We start from the raw sequence: 19,749 nt of genomic DNA, 5'->3' as shown, positions 1-19,749 counted from the left end.
TTTCTGAACTTGTAAAATGATGGAAAATAAATTTCTAAACTTTTTGTTTGATAAATTTATTCCAAACTTGTAAAATGTATCGTTATAATTCTCAAACTTGTTAATTGGTATCATTATAATTTCTAAACTTTGTTAATTAGTGTTAGAAGAAATATCAATGATGTTGATTCAAAAACGAGTTTGAGAATTATAATAAGACATTTTACAAGTTTGAAAATTATAATATATCATTTTGTAAGTTCGGGAATAAATTTGTTAAGCGAAAAGTTTGAGAATTTATTTTCCATCGTTTTACAAATTTAGAAATTTTTATGGGTTTTACTCTAATTTAAATTCAAAAATAAAATTTAATGAATTTTCAAAGTATTGAAATGTTTTTAAATGACTTATTTTTCTAATTTAAACTAATTTGTAGATTTATTAACAAAATTTCGATATGCTTATTTGAATGGACAAAAGATAATACTTTTTAAATTGCTCTTATATAAAATATTCCTGATATAAAATTAACAATATTTTAGACAAAATATAAGTATTTCATAAACAAAGTAGTTGAACAGGGGCAAAATAGTAAAAGAAGGCTGAAAGCAAGCCGAGGAGGAAAAAAAACACAACAAAAAAAGTGAGAGAAAAAAAACACAAAATCAAAAACAAAAAGCCCCAAAGCTCCTCCCAAAATCACACTGCGTATTGCTCCTTCCTCTCCCGTCCCCTTCTCTCTCTCTCCCCCTCTCTCTCTCTCCCTCTCTCTTCTCCTTCGTCGTCTTCGTCGCTACTTTTCACAGATTCATGCTTCGATAAGTCCACAGATACGAAGTTGTTGCGAATCTCATCCTCTCGCTGTCCCGTTGCCTTCGTCGTTATAACTCACGTATTTTGTCTATATACGAACTGTCAGACCCTAGGTCTGGTCCCAGATTCGGTTCCACCGAAGCAGAGTCGAAGAGCGAGAGACAGTTTGAGAAGATGGTCGGCGGCGGGATTAGGGTTTCGATTCCGGCGAGCACGAGGAAGATGATCCATAGCATCAAGGAGATCACGGCAGGGAACTACAGCGAGGACGAGATTCTCGCAATGCTCCATGAATGCGACATGGATCCTGACGAGGCCGCCCAGCGCCTCCTCCTCCAGGGTATAATCTTATTGCTTATTTTCCTCACTTTGAGTTTTCCGTTTTTCGCTCTCTTCTGATGTCTGATTTGCTTGACTCGATCCGAGATTTGATTGTGAAAATTCGATTTCATGGGTTTTCACTTGGCTTAGCGTTTGATTTGTTTCTTCTCTCGTTTTTGTTTTTTCTTTTGCCTGAATTGCTTAGGTTTTGATACGATTACCTTTTATCTCCTGTGATATTTCCGGGAGAAAAAAAGTCACCATTTTTCTGTTTTTGTTTATTTGAATCTGGCGGTGATCGTTTTTCCGTAATAGCTAAGAGGATGATTAGATCATCATTATCAATTACTTCGTCTGGTGATGTTTTGAAGCAAGAACAACTAGCTTCTAAGTGAAGATTTCCGAGTGATCTGTCTATGCCTGTTCCTGTAAGATAGTCATTAATTCCTGAGGAGGATATTTTCGCTGTATGAGTTGTGAACAAAGTTTGATGCTTTCTCATTGAGGAGTCTGTTGTCTAGAAATTTAATTCGTTGGGCCATCCATGTGCTGGATCTATCTCTATGGCAATGGCTACATTTAGCTGTTCTTGTGTTCACAGTTGTCTAGAGTTGCTTGTTAAGGCAATATTGTTTCTTGGTATGATTATTAGAGGTCTTACTTCGGCTTCTGCTGGAGGCTGCGTATAGCCAATGGCTGCTTATAATTTTAATCTTTGAAGCGGACCTGGGTTTGTGATTTTCCTGGCTTTAGGTTTGTTGTGTGAATAGCTTGTTATTCTATCCCCTTTGTTTTTGAGCTAATGCAAAGACTGGTGTATGATTCGACAGACCCATTTCATGAGGTGAAGAAGAAGCGTGACAAGAGAAAAGAGGTATAGATTGTCAGTAGTTCAGTTCATTTTCTTATTGGTTATCTCTTTGAAATATGTATCATTTGCAATGGACAGCATGGATTGTGATATGCAGATTTATGCTCTAGTTTGAGTGCTAATATCAGTTCTTGATGTTGTACAGAACCTTAGCAACAAGGATTCTGCAGAAACCCGATGGAGATCTAGTGGCCAGGGCCGTGGGAACAGGGGTGCTCGTGTTAATTTCTCTTCTCGCCATCCGACTCATGGTAAACAATCATCTCTGGGGTATTTGGATTACTGTTTCAATCCTGCAGCTTTGTAGTTTTCTGCGACGATCCTGTTTGTTCTATTCGCTAAGTTAGACCTCAATGATGGCTTGTTGTTTGTGTTTCTTCAGAGGTTATGATATGGTGATTGATTTTTAGTTTATCTTGTAATAGTATGTGCATATAGAAAGTATCCTGGAGGCAGTTCATGATTTGTAGATTTAGTTACTGTGAATGAACATGGCTGTTATACCTGAGTGTTTTAAATGTTTAAATATTTTCAGATGCTAGCAGTGCAAAGAATTCTTTGAAAAAGGAGAACGGCTCAAAGCAGGTCACTGACCCATTCATATCACCCACTCAGGAGATAAAAAACAAAGAGACTGCTTCTAGGTTTGCACTATCCCATTAATATGATTTCTGTCATGCATCATTTCCCGTGTCCTTACATGGCATACGGGTGAAAGCATAACATCCGTTGGGAAAGCAGGGGCTGGCAGTTTACTTTCTATGTTGAATATATTACATATTTACATTACATTACATAACTAAACTATTTGCATATTCTTATCCTTTTTGAATGTATGACAGCTCTTCGGCTATCTTGGACAATGGTTCGGCTGGTTTACCCTTACAAGGCTCCAATGTTCAACATGCTTCCCATATACCAGCTGATCTGGACCAACCTAAAGCCATGGAACCTTCTGTTTTGACAAACAAGCTGGATAATGCACCACCTTCTGTTGAATTGACCAAAAATCAAGGTTTAACATTTGGCCCTGGGCATTTACCCACCGAAGACAAAAAAGTTGACTCTCTGCCACTCCCTCGTCCATCCTCTTCTGAAGTTCAATTCTCATCTTCAGGTCCCAAACTAGGGAGCGAGCAAACAATTCAAGAACAGCACACTGGAGAACACAAGTATTTGGGGAGATCCCGTGGGGCAGGGAAGGCAGGTCTTTCTGATCCCCATTACTCAAGGCCTACATCAGCTCATAGTAACAGCACAGGCAGTCGGCCTTCTTCCAATTACAGTAATCGATCGCAGCAGACAGTTGGGCATCATAGAGGTAGTAATGATGCATTTTCTGGTCCTTGAATTGCTGCCATTTATGAATAGTATTTTTTGGAGTTGCTGCTATTTATGGAACTGTGCACCTACAAATAGATGTTCTTAGTTGGTAATCTGAACTTTATCAAACGATACTTGTTTCTGAAAGAATGAACATACAAAACACTGAAGATTTTCCTTGACTAGAATGTATGCCTGGTGAGTGTGTTATATATATAGATGAAAGATTGGTGTTGCTTTCAAGAGATAGGTCTTTTGGTAGCTTTAATTCTTATCGTCATATATTCTTTCTTAATTAAGCAAAACAGGATTCTGCTAACTTATATATGTGAATGTGATTGGTATATTTTTCTTGTAGCTGGCTCTGTTAAGGAATGGAAACCAAAGTCAGTGAACCTTAATCCTGTCCAGGGATCTGGGGCATCATCTGCATCAGAAGTTCCTGCAGTTTCAGCCGAGCCCAGTGAGAAAACATCTGTTCAGGTTCTTCCTTCGACAGAGGCAACATCAAAATTGCAGAAGCAGCTTGAGGACTTGCACATTCGACAAAATCAGCATGTTATCATTCCAAATCATATTCTCGTTCCAGAGGCTGAAAGAACAAAGCTAAGCTTTGGAAGCTTTGATGCTGGCTTTTCTTTAACATCAAACAATGTAGCTGGTCCAGAGAATGAAAAGAGTTCTACACCTCTATCTGAGAATTCTCATGATGATGAAGGAAGTCTTGAAGATGATGCATTCAGGTATACACAGCTGTCTCTACTTCAATACTTGTTGACGTTGCTGAGAATTTATTTACCTTCTAAGTTATAGCCCTTTGGAGTTGAATTGCAGTGAAGCATATAGTTTTATTCTTGTTCGGAATACTTTCACATGCTTATTGTGCATAGATTATTTTGTACTTAGATTCTAGGTATAATAGAAAAAAAGCTTATTGATTAATTTTTTCTTTAGGCTGTAGAGTTCCTCCGCAGTTCCAAAAATATTGTTATTTCTTGGCTCAGTTCCAAATCCTGATTTCAAAAATCTCAAAAGAAAAAATAACAAATCATGTGCATCATGATGGTTTGATCTATGTTTACTTTTACCATTTTGCTAGGAGCCATAATGTTAATACCATTATGATATCTACGCATAATGCGTAACACTTAAGCTTTGTATTTCTAACCATTGCAGTTCAGACTCTCGAACATACAAATTCTGTTTCAAATCCTATCTAAGAACTTTCTCTGACAACTACATATTAATATGACTAGTGCCTCTAAACTGCATATTCTCTTGAATCCAGTAACCAGAATACATCAGTGGTCGAAAAGGAAGGGGATAGTTATGATAACTCCGAAGCACCTTCACAAGTTCAAGATGATTTGGCTGGCAATGGTGTCATCTCAGCAAGTAGTATTGCAGAGTACAATGACCCCAAACAAGAGAGTACTTTGGAGTCTGAAAACCATCAGAGCTCCTCAGTTAATGCCCAAAATCATGGTATTGGACTTCTTCCTCCAGCACTTGGGAGCCAGCTTCCACAGTTTGAGAACACTGACCCTCAAGCGCGTGATGCTCTCCGCATTCCAAGCTTTGTGGTTAGCCTTCTAAACTAGTATAACAAATGTGTTGTTAAATAATGTATCATAAGCTAATTGCCTTAAGTTATCTGTTATGCCAAGCATTTAATATCCGTTGCAAGGAAAAATTTTGTGACTGTTAAATACATGTTTTTAGCAATTTTAGCACTTGCATTTTCTCTCCATCTTGTCTTCCGACCTAATTACTGTCATTTTCTTGGTTGTAGTTCCAACCACCATTTGATCCAGCAAGTTACTACGCTCAGTTCTACCGCCCTACCTCTGACAGCGATGGACGTCTTTCTCCCTTTTTTACCCCAGGGGTTGCCACCAAATTCAATGGTGGTGTCACAGTATTGCCTCCACAGTCAACTCAGTCTCTGCAAGAGGTTTGTGCAATTTTGTAGGTGAAGCTAGTGGTTCATAACACATGCAATTTAGATGGTTCTGAAACTTTTATCATCGCATTTCATCTTTGAGCACCAGCTGCAGCATTAGACAAAATTATCCATTTACCTACTCCGCAAAAGTTTGTGAAATGGTTATGTTGATTACATTACATCTAGGCTTTCGTTTTGCAGGGTGGAAGCACCTTAGTATTGCCCACTGCTAGTCCAACTCCGCTGGTAACTCAAGCAGCCGGGTTGATGCAGAGCTCTATACCTGTCACGCAGCAACCTCTCCCTGTTTTCCGTCCTCCTGGCATGCATGTGGCACCCTATCCACTGAACTACATGCCATATTACTACTCCCCTTTCTATGTTCCGCCACCGGCAGTCCACCAGTTCTTAAGCAATGGTGCGTTCCAGCAGCAGCCTCAAGCAAGTGGTGTGTATCCTGCTCCTCCCCCTGGAGCTTCAACGGGAAGCAAGTACTCACTTCCACAGTACAAGACCGGGACTAACACAGGAAGCTTGACCCATGTCGGTATGCCAAGTGGTTATGGACCATATGGCTCTTTCCCAGCTGGATATACTCCTAATTCCGCTGCATCATCTGGGAACTCAACTGCTAATGAGGATCTTAACTCATCGCAGTTGAAGGATACCAATGGCTACACCACAGGACAGCAGGTTTGCCTTGACGCCCTTTTCATAATCTTTGTAACAGCAGAGCATATATTATGGATTCAATGAGAACATATTCTAACAGATGAGTTTTGGTTGTTCACAGAGTGAAGCTTTGCCTGTATGGGTCACAGGTGGTCGTGATGTATCCAACTTGCCCGTAAATTCTTTCTACAATCTACAGCACCAGGACCAACACGTGACTTACGCTCCAACACAAGCGGGTCATATCACGTTTCCCGGTATGTATCACCCCACACAGGCCGTAACAGCAGCAACCGTTCATCATCCGCTCTTACAGCAGTCTCAGGCCGTGGCTAGACCCGATATGGTGGCACCAGGGCTGAATGTTTTCCAACAGCCTCAGCAGACACAAATGAACTGGCCAAGTAATTACTGAACAGAGAGGGTATCAAGGACATGTTTTGGGGAGCTCCAAGGTGGGAGTAGGATAAAGTTATGCGGATGTGGGTGTCGTGTTTGTGTGTTCCGTTTTATCAAGACTTTAGAAGAATAGTTCCCCCCTCGGGATGAAGAAGGTATCGGATGAGAAGGGCTTGACAACAACAAGGATCATTAAAAAAAACAAAAGGTTAGGGAAGTTACCTTCTTTCCTATCGAATTATCGGTGTTTCTTATATCGTTTTTACCAAATTTTTTGTTTCGTAGTTTCAAGGGTTCTTAGTTCTCTTTTAAAGCCAAGAACTTTGTGGATGAGTCGGGTTATCGGTCTCTTTTCCGCTATTCTTTATCTCCAGGGGCAGTTGGTTTGGTTTTTTTGAATAGGCTCCAGAAGGTAAGTTTATATATGTTGTTGTTAGGTTGGAGAAAGAAATTTCTGATTCGCCCTTGGGGGTTGCTCTATTTTTGCAGTGTGTTTCTTTTTATTTCTTACATGTAGAGTGAGTTTTTTTTATAGCAAGCACAGGAAAGAGGTAGACTGTTGTAATTGGTGCTTCTTCTTTTTTTTTTTTGGGCTTATTCTCAAGAAAATGTTATAAATTGTTTCAGTATATTCACTGACCCCTTTTTATTTTGTTACACATATTCCTTTTGAGTCCAAATTCAGACCTTGATACAGGGAAATCTAATCTAACTTGAATTTTTTTCAAACCCTAACTAACATACCATTTGGTGTTGGTTCTTGAAACATGGAGAGATTCAACATGAAAGATGTTCTCATATTTGATATACATGCATATGTACATTGAACAGCAAAGATGATAGGACACAAAGGGCAAACATCAACCACAAAATAGACCTAAAAGGGAAAACATCATCACTGCCATTTCAAGGCATAAACTCTCTTCGTAGTCTCATCTCATGTACCTTCTATACAACAAAAACTAAAACTAACCCATCTTCTGTACATTGGAAAAACACTCCCTCCCTCTCCTTTTGTTCTTTACCATTCCTCAAAACCCAACACTTCACCAGAAGCAAGGCGACGAGGAAAGATCCTCCTGTGGGAGAAGCGGGTTCCGACATAAAGGGCAAGTGATGTTCCTGTAATCTATCCATTTCTCCAGACACGCCTTGTGGAACACGTGCCCACATTCCAACTTGTTTATCTCTGACTCGGGTTCGAATTCCGTCAAGCAGACCGAGCATCTGTGATCGAAACCCAAACATTGTTGTTGTTGGCAACCAAAGATGCTCTTGAATCGAACAGATGGAGTCTGGCTCCTGAACTCTTCCACATAGTTATATTCCGAGGCATAGATTCTCAGGTCATATGCTTCATCTGGGTATGCCTCAGTCGGATCTGATGCGGCTGAGGATGAGGAGAGACCAACAATGTGGAGGATTGATCTCACTATTCCTTTGACAATGGATATGGATAAGGCAGTGTTCACGAGAATAACACAGAGCATTCCTTCTGATGGCGCGGGAAGACTAGACAGACCCATTTTTCTCTCTCTAGAATCAAACCCTTGCAGGAAGAAATGGAGACAGAAAGCTTTGGGGTTTTTTTGGAAGCCCTAACAGATGACAGAGCTCTGGTTTCTGTGGTCTAAAGATAACGATCCTCGCTTCCTTTATATCCCTGGTCCAAAAATAGAAAGTCTGAGTTTAGATAAGAACACAGAAAAACTCAAAAAGGCAACCAATCTTTCCCAAAAGTGTCCTGCTTCACTCCCACGCCATTATCAAGAACAGAAGCGTAGCTAAAACATGTGAAGCAAACACCTTTGTCATATAAAGACCAATTCATTTGACAGACAAACAAGAAAAAGAACAGGGGTTTATCAAATCTTGGGTTCTACTTTATCAAAAAAAAAATCTCGTGTTCTAATTCAAGACATTCATGAAAAAAATACAGATTTAGAAACTGAACTCGTTCAGAGAATCAGAAGGAAGAAACACAGAACTTGATTGCTAAACCAAACGGAGTTTGCCCTCAAATTCAATTAAAAACATAGCCAAAATTCTTCTGCTGTTGTGTTCAATGTTCAACCACAGTTACACAGATACAGACTCCAATGAATTCTTACTGATCATCTTCCATTGATCCTATAAACAACAATGATTAAACATACGGCTACTACATGTATGTATAGTACACTATGTAAACATATCTCAAGAACAGAAATGCAACAAAAGGAAAAACCGAGATCCAAACGCTCGAATTCATCAGATTTAGAATCGAATTTGCAGAATTCAGACACAAGAAACGAGGAAATCGAAAGATAAGAAACATCGATCTCGTGCAACTTCGGACATGAACTTACCGAGAATTCAAGACTATCCAAAAAAGAGAAACCCTCAAAGAGCACGACGATTTATAAACCCAAAAATTAGGTGGAGAACCGTATTTGGGAATTAGGGTTCTTATGGGATGGAACACGACATCAAAGGTTTCGAATTTTGGTGGGTGTATCTTCGATATCTCTCTGTCCTTCTTATACAAGCTCCAAGACCTCCCTTAGCCATGGTCGCTTAACCATGGTTACATTTTTCCGGCTTTTCCGGGACTCTGTTAACCATGATTACTTTTTTTTTTCTTTTGTTTTCGTTTTCACGTCATGGAATGGGATAAGTCTTCATCAGATCCTTTTGTACTGTTTTCATTTTCAGCGATTAAAAAATAATAATTAATTAAAGAAAGTGATGATATTTTCGGCGGTGTTTCTTTGTAATCGGCAATTATTACAAGTTAAATAAATTTAAAAAAATATGGGTAATCATAATTAATGAACTTTGTCTTGTCCACGTATTATTAGGAGGGTATTTTATTTAAACCACTCACTCAATCATTCCAAAATCACAATATATATATATATAATCACTTGTATTTGTTTGAGGGATGAGAGAAAACATATATGTTATAGAATCTTGCGAATAAAAAAATGTTATATCTAATATATTCTCATCTTTTTTTTTTTTACAATATGACAGAATTGCAGATCAACCGCTAAATAGTTAGTTTTTATTATATATATATATTCATAATTATATATATATATTAATTAATTTTTTAAATATATATATATTAATTAAGTTTTTTATTATAGTTATACCACCTGGATCATATCATGCTTGTTGCAGTAACTGTATAGTGCCAAATGGCATTTAAGTTTCTGATTTCCTGTTGCTTATTTTTGTCCAAATCTTGTAAGGCATCCACACATATGCATATCTATATATACATATACACGTTACTTGTATATATATATATATATATATATGCACACATACACATACGTTTACATATGCTTCAATGTGATATGTATATATATATGTGTGTATATGTTTATCAAGGCCACTTGTCTCTGACAACATGGGCATGGACAGGCCTAGTGGCTTTCATATGTGTCCACATGGAACAAACATGTCTTGTTAAGCATTTACCATACTTATATTCACTTGCATGCCCATGTCTTCGTTTTATTCTATATATTTTTTTTGTTCACTTATATATGTTAAAAAAAAATGAATAATTCACGAGTTTTTTACTCTGTAATTTCATTGTTTTTTTTGTGTGTGTGTTTTTTAAGAGAAATCGTTGTCATCATCTATACAAATCTTTTTTCCAAAAAAATTAATAAATATTTATATAAAATAATTAATAATATATTTATATTGAAATATATATGTTTAAAGTTTCTAATAATTTTGATATATTATTAGTATTAGTATTCGATAAATTGTCATGTGATATGTTTTTTTCACTATGATAATTAGGAACATGTCTAGTTATATGAAGACAAAACAAAAGCTTTATCTTTATCTTTTTACGAAGGACAATAGCTTTAAATGGTTTCTGAAAAAAAAAAAGGAAAAGAGGAAAGAAATATATTCACTATTATTTTCCAATATACTATGGTAGGATGCATTAGTGAAAATAGTAAAAAAAAAAGTGTATTTTGCCAATAATATCTTTGATTATTTGGTGTAAAATCTAGCAAATCATACACTTTGTTTTAATTCAATTTAAAATCTATCAAATGATACATTTATCAAGTAATATCTTAATTATAACTTAACTGTAAACAAAAAAGTGTTTATGGGTTAAAAGTGTTTAAACAAAATTTTCACCAAGAGATATGATCCACATCACCAAATTCCTTGGTACCAATATAAATATGAAATTCGAAATCTTAAGTTCTTATGTTACTAACAAGTCATAATTTTCCAGAAAAAAAAAGTTCCTTTTTTTTAATGATGAATAAGGCGGAATTTATTAATAAATTTTTGTACAAATATCTCCCTTTCCTTCATTTATATATCTTTCATAAATGTTTATTTTTAGAACGAAGATGGAGAAGCTGATGTTAAATATGGAATTGGCGGTGATAAAGTTGTCAACTTTAGCTATGGCCTATTTTGAACTATAATTTTAACAATTAGTGTTGAAAAATTAACAGCGGCCATATATAATTAGGCATAAGTTTAATAATTTATGAAACAGTCTTTATTTTATTGTTCATTTGATATACATGTGATCATATGGGCAGATTTTCAAAGACTACCTTCTAAACAAAATGGTAAACATGTGACAAGATACCCAAAAAGATTAAGAATTATATAAGATTCTAAGAACACAAAATATTCATATTTCGATTCGAACAAGTACGTACCATAATAATAATAATAATAATAATAATAATAATAACAGTAATAAATAGTCCGTTTTGTATGGACAAACAACGGATAAAAATAGACAAGGGAAATCGCTATTTTCACCCGTCAATTTACATTTTTAATAGATAATGCCTGCAAATTATCCCCCTCAACAAGATAATATTAGAAGAAAAAACAAAAGGAACTTATTTCTGAATACGACATGATTCGACCCACATCGTCAAATTTGCAAATTTATGGAGATTTTTGGCAGAAAATATTAAAAAAATATATAATATTTTAGAAAAGAAAAAATAGGTTGAGAAAATCAAATGGGAAAGACGCGAGGACACTTGTAAAAGATGTGATTGGGTGGATGGAGAGAGAGAGAGAGAGAGAGAGAGAGAGAGAGAGAGAGAGAGAGAGAGGGAGAGGGACCAATGAGTTTGAAAAAAGCTCATAGAATTATTTGACCATTTTTTGACAAATGTGTTGAGTTGAGATCCCAACAATGTGGACACTATGTTTTGTTGTTTAATGTCATGTCGACATGTGTCGCTCATGGCCCCCCCGTCTTTTGGATTAGCTTTTCCTGTCTCCATCACGCATGTTTGCATGCCACATGGACATACACATGCATGCACCATGCACATGTGTATATATTTTATGTGCCTATATATATACCAATGAAAGACTCAATATTATTAGATGTTACTGTTACCAACTAGAGCTTTATGTACCCTCATGGGTAGATAGAGGATAATGATTTGATAGACATGTTTGAATTTTGTGAAAATTTGGTAGAATGATGGCGCCTCGAATTGAAATTTGATTACATACATATATATATATATATATATATATATTGTGCACATATACGGATTTTTTTTAAAAAAAAACATGAAATGATATTTCATCTAGCTAGAATACCAATAGAATTGTTTGAGCAATTACAAAAAAAATGTCAAGCAAGCATAACTCATATATAGATGAATCTAGGATCGGTTAATAAGTCGTCTACCTGTTTTACAACCCCTTAAACATAAGTTTTTTTAATAACAAAATATTAGTTCAGAATAAAAATAAATTCGCAACTGGCCATCACATTTTACGTTCCATTAAAATTAAAGTTTTTTTTATATAATTATATAAAAAAAACCCTCTTTTTATTCGCTAAAAAAATGTCTTGTATAACGAAGAACTTGGATTTCGCTTGTGTGGAACGTATCTTTGACCATAGAACACGGTTTTTTATTTTATGTTTTAATCAATTACCAAATACGATACGTCTAAAAGGACCATATTTTCGACCAATCATGCATATTGCATGATACATACGTATAAACTTTTCTTTTGTTTTTCATAATATATATATATATATATATATATATATATATGTTTATCACACGTAATTTTCTTATAAAATAATTAAGAATATGAGTATTGAAGTACTTCCAAAAAAAGGAAGAATAAAAATGATGCCCATTAGCAGATTGGGCTTACAAGAGATCCATTAAGGCCCAAATATAAAACCTCAAAAAGATTTCGGATCCTCTCCACGACCCGACCCGATATATATATATATTTTTTTTCGTGCAGAAGAAATAGAGTGCGCTGCGCTCTAAGGGAAGAAGTCGCTTGAACCCGCCGTCTTCGACGCGTATCGAGAATCCCGCGGTTTTGCTCGGGCGAGAATCCGTCTCTTATTCGTGGAGGGATAATCGTTTCAAAAGGTGCGTCTGCATAGTTTCTCCAGCTTCCTAGTTGAATTTCTTCTTCTGGGTTGGCTTTTCGGTGTTTGTCTTTTGTGAGTTCGAGCTTTTCAGGAGTTAAACCAATCCAGAATTGGAAAATATTTGGTGTTTCTAGGATTTTCGATGGTTCCATGCGTGTCTATGTGCGAGTCATAGTTATTGTCTTGGCTCTCTGAAGTTTTATGGGGGTACAGTTTTAGCTCTTTCACATGGAAAGTAAAGTAATCGACGAACAATGCTAGGGTTTTAGAGTTTTCGTGGATCCTGCGGGTTTATTCGAGTGGAGTTCTCCGGTATTGCAAAGATTTGAACTTTGTGTGGTGTACATGGTGACTAATGAAGGGTTTGGTGTTACTAGGTAAAACATGTCTACCGGCGAGGAAGCTGGTCTGTCGGTGGCAGGGAGAGGCATAAGAAAGCGAAGGGTGGGGAAAAAGAAAGGTGGAAAGGCGAAGAAGTTAAAGGCATTACCGGGTTCTGCTGAGAAGGTTAAGATCACAACGAAGATGAAGAAGCTGTTTCAAAAGAGGGCACGAGAGTACAATTCGGATGACGATGATGAAAACGATGAGCTTGATGATGCCATGGAGCATGAAGTTGGGGATTCTTCAGGTGATGAGAGAGAGGATGATGAAGACGAAGATGAAGATGAAGGTTTAGGCGAGGGCGATTCTGAAGAAGAAGCAAAAGAAAATGAAAAAATACAGCCTGGGATCACCAGGTTGGCTGAAGGAAGTAAGGGATTCAGACTTGCGTTCAGGGCAATTATGAAGAAGAGCAAAGAAGATGATACACTGGTGAGCTAATTAATTTGATCTGGTTTCCTTTTTTGTGCTCCTGAGTTAGATAGGACTGGGGATGAATCTTGTTTGCTATACAGGGTCCTATTCTCGCAGCAAAGAAGCATCTTGTTGCAAAGAAACTGGCTGAAGAGGAGGCTGAAAGAAAGGTCAAGGGTCAGGCCAAAAGGGAAAAGCATTTGGTATGATAAATCAACCAACTTTTTCATACTCACATTTTTGTTCTTTTTATGGTTTTGTTTTCATAGTTCACCTTGGTTTCGGGCATCAATGATTTTTCTCCTTAATCTAATAAATAGGTTGCCGAGAAAGGGCATGTGAAGCCTGCTAATTATCTGGATTCCCATGAGAAGTTTCTTATAGGTGTTGCTACCAAAGGAGGTACTGTTTACTTACTAATGATCTCTCTTTCAGATTGTTGCATTTCTTTTATACTGACTTAGGTTTCCTCCATGCCCTCCTGGAACTATAGTGGTCAAACTATTTAATGCTGTAAGTTTCCTCTCCTTTGGCACTGTGTTTGCTTCTGTCCCGTGTAGTCAGTGTTCATTCTCGGGTTAACCAATCGGTTCCATCGATTTGAACCTTGGTTGCCACAGGTAAACAAGGCTCAACATGCTCAGAAGGGTCTGAATCCTTCAAGGTCAAAAGACGCTAAAGGTAGCTTTTATGTACAATTTTATCTTTTGCAGGATCTTTCTTCTGTTGTTTCTTGTCTCCCTCTTATTTAAGTTTTTGTGATGGATCAGACGGTATCAAACTGCATTGCTGTCTTAATCTTGTCTGTGTTCTCTTTCACCTCTCCTCACCTGCTTGCCTTGGTTTTTAATTCTATCGAAATTTCCACCAGCGTTAAAGAAGAGAAGAAAAGAAGCATTCTTCTCGGAGTTGGGGAAGACAACAACAGCAGAGGCCAAGGCCAACTCTTCCAACTCCAACGGTAATGAAGCTCCTGCGTGGGCTCCTCTACGTGATAACTTCATGTTGGCAAACCCAAAGCTGAAGGACTGGGATAAGAAACAGGTATCACTCTCTTTCACCAACCTCTCTCTCATCTCTGCGACTTGGCCCTTTTGATACAGATTATATTATATGCCCGTGTTACGTCTCATTTTGTGATATACTCGGTTTCCAATGTTCTTGCAGGATGCGACCCGAGCTGACGATTTTGATGGTGTTTCTGGGAATGAAAGTGGTGAAGAAGACTAAGCAACATGGAAAGAGTATCAACCAATTGGTATGCCATTTTTGTCTGCCGTCAAATAGGGACCAGAATCGTAGGTTTTTGTTGTATGACTAGAACTTTTGTTTCAGACAGATTACAGATTCTTGTTCCTCGTAGTGCAACAAAAGACGATAGAAAACATTTTGCGTCTAATAGCCTAAGTACATCAGAGAAGAACAAAATCCACTCATGCCGTTTCTCTGACGCCAAAGAGAACAGAGCATGATGATCTCTCTGGTGCATGTAATAATGAACCAAACTTGACCTCTTCAGTGCCAAAGTTGCTTTCTTTTGCTGCGTGTTTTTCGAATTCAGAAACTTTCAGACCCAACAGTGGAATTTGGCCTTAGCTGGAGCTTTTTCCTCTCAAAACCTATTTTACAAACCAAAATGGGCCAATATGGATATGATCAGAGACCTTCAATGATCATGAATTCACTCTGTTTTCTTCAGAAGGGTACTTACTCTCTTTGAATCAGCTTTAGCACTAAAGAAAGAATCTGCAGATGCAGCAGACAAATCCCTGAATTTGAGTAAACAGAATCACAAACCGTAATTCCATTTATATTTGATTATATAATATAAGCTGGTAGAAGATAGTGAAAAAAAACCTGGGTTTGGCAGAAAGGGACGTCGTTCTTCTGAAACAGACTGTCAAAGGCCACCGTTTTCTTCAAAGAGCTCGTCTGGGAGGGTTGAAGGCTACGCCGAAAAGTTGTTCATAGTTCTCAAGATCCAAATCAACCTCATCACATACTCCAAGGCCCTTCAACCAACCACAAGACAATCTTGTTTTAAGTTTAAGGAGAAGCAAATTCCGAGGTGGTCCAAAGAAATATTGCAGGTGCCATGGCAGAGTTCACATGAGCTCTATTGAGATAAAACACAGAGGTATATCGAGTGACTCTACGAAAAAGCAATGTAATACGTAGTTCAGGCAGAGGTTTCAGGCTCAACGAAGCAAGAAACAGGAAAAAGAACACAAAAGCATCCATCATCTCGATTGATAGATAAACATAGGTGTCTAATCTGGGGGAACTATCTTCTACACAGCTGAAGTGACCATACTTCAATGCACAATGACCCTTTCGACTAGCCTAGATCATTGAATTCACATCTGTCTTCAAATCAAACAATAGGTTCCGTCTACAAGCTTAGGGCTAGCCACCAAATGTTCTTCGCAGCACAATTTCTCCTGGAACCGGTTTCATGGACTGACGAAGAGCCGGCCAAAACATCTTGGGCAGTGAAGTTTTCTCTCGGGCCATCATCGGCTATACTCATCAGACCCATTTCTTGTTCACATTCAGACTGGCCGGGGGAGGAATTATCCGAGACAAATGACCAGAAAGAACCGAGTTCTGCACTCGAAGGGCAACCCGAATAGCAGTTGATGGTTTGCCTTTGATGATGCGAAGCAGAAGGATTCGAAGGGACGTGGCCAGACCAATCACAGTTCTGGCAGAGAGAAACCCTTTCGTCTGTACACCTTACTGACGCAGGCTGTGAATTGCACCTCTCGCAGACGAGTGTTCGAGAATGGCGTTTGGATAAGACGTTAGCGGAATGAACGTTCCGGTCGCAAGAGAGGCACAAACACGCCGCATCAGATCGGCAATAAACCATGGATCTTTGTTCACCACAGAAATCACACATATACCCCATCTTTTACTGAATCAACCCTTCTCCAAATCTTTGTATGCGCTGATGGAAGGAGCTTCCTTTACTGTAAGAACAAATCATCTAACGTCTTAGTCCACATTCTTTGGAAAAGACATACAAGAAAATCATATAGAAAATGGTTTAGGTGTGAAGAAAACCCCAAAAGTTGCTTAATTAAGGTCAAAAGGAAGAAAAAAGATGCAATCTTTTCTAATCTTTCTGAATTTGGGTGTGATTTCCAGAAGCAGGTGTAGGTTTAGTAAGCAAAGCAACAGGCCACAATAGAAAAGGAAAAGGAAATCTTCACGAGATTCTCAGAAGAGCTAACAAATCTTACTCAGCTTTATACGAGGACTATCAAAAATATATTTTTTCAAACTTAATGTCAAATCCAGAATGATCAAATAGGAGAATATAACAATCTATACGATCTTAAGAAAGATAGCATATTTGGGAAGATTGAAACCAAACGAAAGTATCACGTGAACATCATTCCATGATCAAAACCAAACCAAGATAAGGAAACAGCATCAAAGCTCAAGCTTCAACTGCAGATCAACAAATATCTGCTGTTTCTTCTACCTGTTAGCAAGGAATCAAACTCCGAATTCTCAGCTCCTGAGGAAAAACCACTGATCACAGAAAGAGAGAGAGAGAGAGAGAAAGAAGAAGAAGAACCCAGAAGCAGAAGAGCAACAAAGATCCACTCATATAACCGAGCCTTAATCAAGAAACAGTGAGAAAACACAAATATTACCGCCAAAGAAAAGAACAAGCAAACAAGAACGATTAAGAGGGCTTTACCAAAAAAGAACCGTTAAGAGGGGCACAAAAAACTCACCTTTGAGGATCCTTGGACAAAACCCAGAAATTCAAAACGGAGAAAACAAAGAACAGAGCCTTAGAAAAGAGAGAGAGATTCCAGAACTTGTGCTCGAAAAGAAAATTTCTCATGCGGGGGGGAGGAAGAAAGGTGGATGGATAGACATGGATGGATGCTTGTGCAAAGGATCATATGTAGGCATGCGACATAAGCTGTTTTTTAAAAAAAATATTTAACAAAATCAGACCGAAAAAAAATATATTAAAAAATAATATTTTTCTACAGTAATTTAACAAAATATAATATTTTTATATACGATTATTTTTAATTTGACAAAAAAACTACATTTGAATTCAAAATTTTTTAAATATTTCTACTAATTATTAAAATTAATAAAAATTATACGTAACAATCATTTTCGGTAAAATTTTTCGATTCTATTAGCTAATATATTAGTTAAGTAACTACCGTAGAATCCAATTTTTTTTTTAAAAATATTAATTATGTATATAATTATTTTTAATTTAAATAATCTGTAGAGATATTTAGAAAATTTTAAATTTAAATACAATTTTTTATCAAATTAAAATATATTTATGAAAAGTTTCTAAATTTGTATACAAAATATCATTTTCCAGTTAAAAAAAAGATAAAAAGAGAAAAAGTGCAAGTTTGGGTCCCACATTATTTTTAATTTTAAAAACGTGAATGTTTAATCCACGCGCCTGCGAGTACGAAGGGTGTAATACTCGCAATGAGATTCTTGAGCGAAGCGATCACTTTTTGGTGCTTTGCGGCCAATCAGAACACACAAAAGCCTCTGGTAAAATATCTAAAACAAAACACAAAATATCCACGGCAGCTTTTACAAATATATATATATATATATATACATATATATAAAATTGATACTGGGAAATATTTATAATATTTGAAAATGAAAAATACAATAAAAAAAAGAGAGAGAGAGAGATGGGATTCTGCACTTTTTTGCTGAATATGAATAGTTAGGTGGAGGATGAAGGAAACCCAATCTTTGGTTTGTACTGTGATTGGGAATTGTATTATCACATGTCGATGTTTAAAAAAGAAAACACACTGGACATGTTAGGCCAACACCTAACGTTTTAAACACCTACTTGACACGTCGACATCTATACATTTTAAAAAATGTATATATTAGAATCCGAATTTGATCAATAAAACCATAACATTACATAAGGTCAACAAAATTCTGATATATTTATTTTTACTTTTTCAAAACAAATCAAAGTATAACTTTTTATTTCCCAAATTTTCTTACAATTTTTTTTAAAAAAAAATTATTGTAACATAGTCATTTGTCTGTTTTAAATGTTTATTTAGAATAATTTGAAAAATCGTTAGAACATAAGCTTATATACATATATGAGAGCCGAAGCTAGATAAATCTAATCAGCGTAAAAGAAAGACACAGTTCGGTTACGAGTTATGATAGCTCACATGGTTAGTTTTTTTTTTATTTAACATATTTTCTTAACAAAATTATGAAATAGCATGCCGTGGTTAAAATCTTGATTAAACCTTTTTGTTTTCCGATATTGATTAGAACAAAACATTACTTTAATATATATATAATAAAATAAATTCTAGAAATCTATTCTGCCCAAAATCTGAGAAATCAAATTGATCAAATCCGAAAAAAATCAGAGAAAGCGAAACCGAAATGGAATACACTAAAAAACCCCAATAGCCGATCCACACATACTTATTTTAATTAAATCAAATTTATCAAAACTAAACTAAAAAATAAACGGAAAAAATATTTAAAAAAAAAACAAGACACTGAAATTCTAGAAATCTATTCGACCAAAATGTAGAAGTTTGGGAGAAAAAAAAACATATGTTTTGATCGGAAATAAAAAGGTTCATGACTATCACCGTGGTCTCTAGGAGATATGGGCTTGAATGACATTGGTTTTTATTTTGGTTTTTTTTTTTTAGTTTTTGATTGTTGCTCTTTAGTTTTTTATTTTTGACTTTTGAATTTCATAAGTTTGTAAATTTAAAAAATTGTGGCTTTTGGTTTTTAGTTGATTTTTTTCATAAAATAGATTTTCGGGTTTTTAGGAAAATCAAAATTTAAAAAATTTGATTGTCGGTTTTGAATACAGTACGCGTATAAACATAAACACTACTCCCAAAGTTTCTTAATAATTGTCGAATATTATATGTTATTCAATAGACATCGTTTTAAGTTTTCTATGTAATTTTAAAAAAATATTCTAATTTCACCCTTAATTAAAAATATAAACTTTAATAAAATATTAATGAGATCTTGATTTAATGGTGGTATATATGACTTTTTTTAATATATTTTCTTAAAACTTGAAAAAAAAATCTATTTAGAAACTGATGGAGTAATTTTTTGTTGTTGATGTTCCATCTCGTGTTTGTTTATAACTTCGTACCTCTCTGACCAACCATCACTTGTCATTTCCAT

At 36.2% G+C, this 19,749-nt stretch overlaps 4 protein-coding genes across 6 annotated transcripts; 2 read left to right on the top strand and 2 right to left on the bottom strand.

Moving 5' to 3' along the window:
* Nucleotides 1-664: 664 nt before the first annotated feature.
* Nucleotides 665-6,980, top strand: LOC104819030 (GBF-interacting protein 1-like). Of its 3 annotated transcripts, XM_010548893.2 has the most exons (11): nt 666-1,132; nt 1,944-1,987; nt 2,130-2,235; nt 2,520-2,628; nt 2,827-2,999; nt 3,102-3,305; nt 3,666-4,050; nt 4,596-4,890; nt 5,100-5,261; nt 5,439-5,945; nt 6,046-6,980. In XM_010548893.2, exons 1-11 carry the CDS (start codon nt 967-969, stop codon nt 6,337-6,339), a joined length of 2,445 nt encoding a protein of 814 aa, XP_010547195.1. In that variant the 5' UTR covers nt 666-966; the 3' UTR covers nt 6,340-6,980. The 3 variants fall into 3 exon arrangements, with proteins under 3 accessions (XP_010547193.1, XP_010547195.1, XP_010547194.1); XM_010548891.1 differs by having other exon boundaries at nt 665-1,132; nt 2,827-3,305; XM_010548892.1 differs by having other exon boundaries at nt 667-1,132; nt 2,827-3,305; nt 5,454-5,945.
* Nucleotides 6,981-7,099: 119 nt separating this feature from the next.
* Nucleotides 7,100-8,913, bottom strand: LOC104819029 (probable E3 ubiquitin-protein ligase XERICO). The gene is made up of 2 exons (XM_010548890.2): nt 8,672-8,913; nt 7,100-7,986 (listed from the first exon to the last, which is right to left on the bottom strand). The coding sequence occupies exon 2, from the start codon at nt 7,847-7,849 to the stop codon at nt 7,370-7,372; it is 480 nt and encodes a 159-aa protein (XP_010547192.1). The 5' UTR covers nt 7,850-7,986; nt 8,672-8,913; the 3' UTR covers nt 7,100-7,369.
* A 3,697-nt stretch (nt 8,914-12,610) lies between these two features.
* LOC104819027 (RRP15-like protein) lies at nt 12,611-15,074 on the top strand. The gene is made up of 8 exons (XM_010548889.2): nt 12,611-12,736; nt 13,116-13,554; nt 13,638-13,739; nt 13,857-13,938; nt 14,030-14,049; nt 14,157-14,217; nt 14,408-14,580; nt 14,704-15,074. The coding sequence occupies exons 2-8, from the start codon at nt 13,123-13,125 to the stop codon at nt 14,764-14,766; spliced, it is 933 nt and encodes a 310-aa protein (XP_010547191.1). The 5' UTR covers nt 12,611-12,736; nt 13,116-13,122; the 3' UTR covers nt 14,767-15,074.
* Nucleotides 14,823-17,455, bottom strand: LOC104819028 (zinc finger protein CONSTANS-LIKE 9-like). Its single transcript, XM_019203123.1, has 5 exons — nt 17,286-17,455; nt 15,933-16,508; nt 15,394-15,633; nt 15,248-15,305; nt 14,823-15,155 (listed from the first exon to the last, which is right to left on the bottom strand). The coding sequence occupies exons 2-3, from the start codon at nt 16,445-16,447 to the stop codon at nt 15,456-15,458; spliced, it is 693 nt and encodes a 230-aa protein (XP_019058668.1). The 5' UTR covers nt 16,448-16,508; nt 17,286-17,455; the 3' UTR covers nt 14,823-15,155; nt 15,248-15,305; nt 15,394-15,455.
* Nucleotides 17,456-19,749: the final 2,294 nt, after the last annotated feature.

This window comes from Tarenaya hassleriana, unplaced genomic scaffold, assembly GCF_000463585.1.
Source record: "Tarenaya hassleriana unplaced genomic scaffold, ASM46358v1 Cleome3, whole genome shotgun sequence".
Lineage (NCBI taxonomy): Eukaryota > Viridiplantae > Streptophyta > Magnoliopsida > Brassicales > Cleomaceae > Tarenaya > Tarenaya hassleriana.
This window is presented reverse-complemented; position numbering and strand designations above follow the sequence as displayed.

Excerpts from the sequence above, each read along its gene's own strand:
- LOC104819027 (XM_010548889.2), top strand. The coding sequence starts at position 13,123 with ATGTCTACCGGCGAGGAAGCTGGTCTGTCGGTGGCAGGGAGAGGCATA. Across the intron at positions 13,939-14,029 it reads AGGTGTTGCTACCAAAGGAG|TGGTCAAACTATTTAATGCT; the intron begins GTACTGTTTACT and ends CTGGAACTATAG. Across the intron at positions 14,581-14,703 it reads AGGACTGGGATAAGAAACAG|GATGCGACCCGAGCTGACGA; the intron begins GTATCACTCTCT and ends ATGTTCTTGCAG.
- LOC104819028 (XM_019203123.1), bottom strand. The coding sequence starts at position 16,447 with ATGGGGTATATGTGTGATTTCTGTGGTGAACAAAGATCCATGGTTTAT. Across the intron at positions 15,634-15,932 it reads TGGTGGCTAGCCCTAAGCTT|ATGGCACCTGCAATATTTCT; the intron begins GTAGACGGAACC and ends GTGAACTCTGCC.
- LOC104819030 (XM_010548891.1), top strand. The coding sequence starts at position 967 with ATGGTCGGCGGCGGGATTAGGGTTTCGATTCCGGCGAGCACGAGGAAG. Across the intron at positions 2,236-2,519 it reads TTCTCGCCATCCGACTCATG|ATGCTAGCAGTGCAAAGAAT; the intron begins GTAAACAATCAT and ends AAATATTTTCAG. Across the intron at positions 4,051-4,595 it reads CTTGAAGATGATGCATTCAG|TAACCAGAATACATCAGTGG; the intron begins GTATACACAGCT and ends TCTTGAATCCAG.
- LOC104819029 (XM_010548890.2), bottom strand. The coding sequence starts at position 7,849 with ATGGGTCTGTCTAGTCTTCCCGCGCCATCAGAAGGAATGCTCTGTGTT.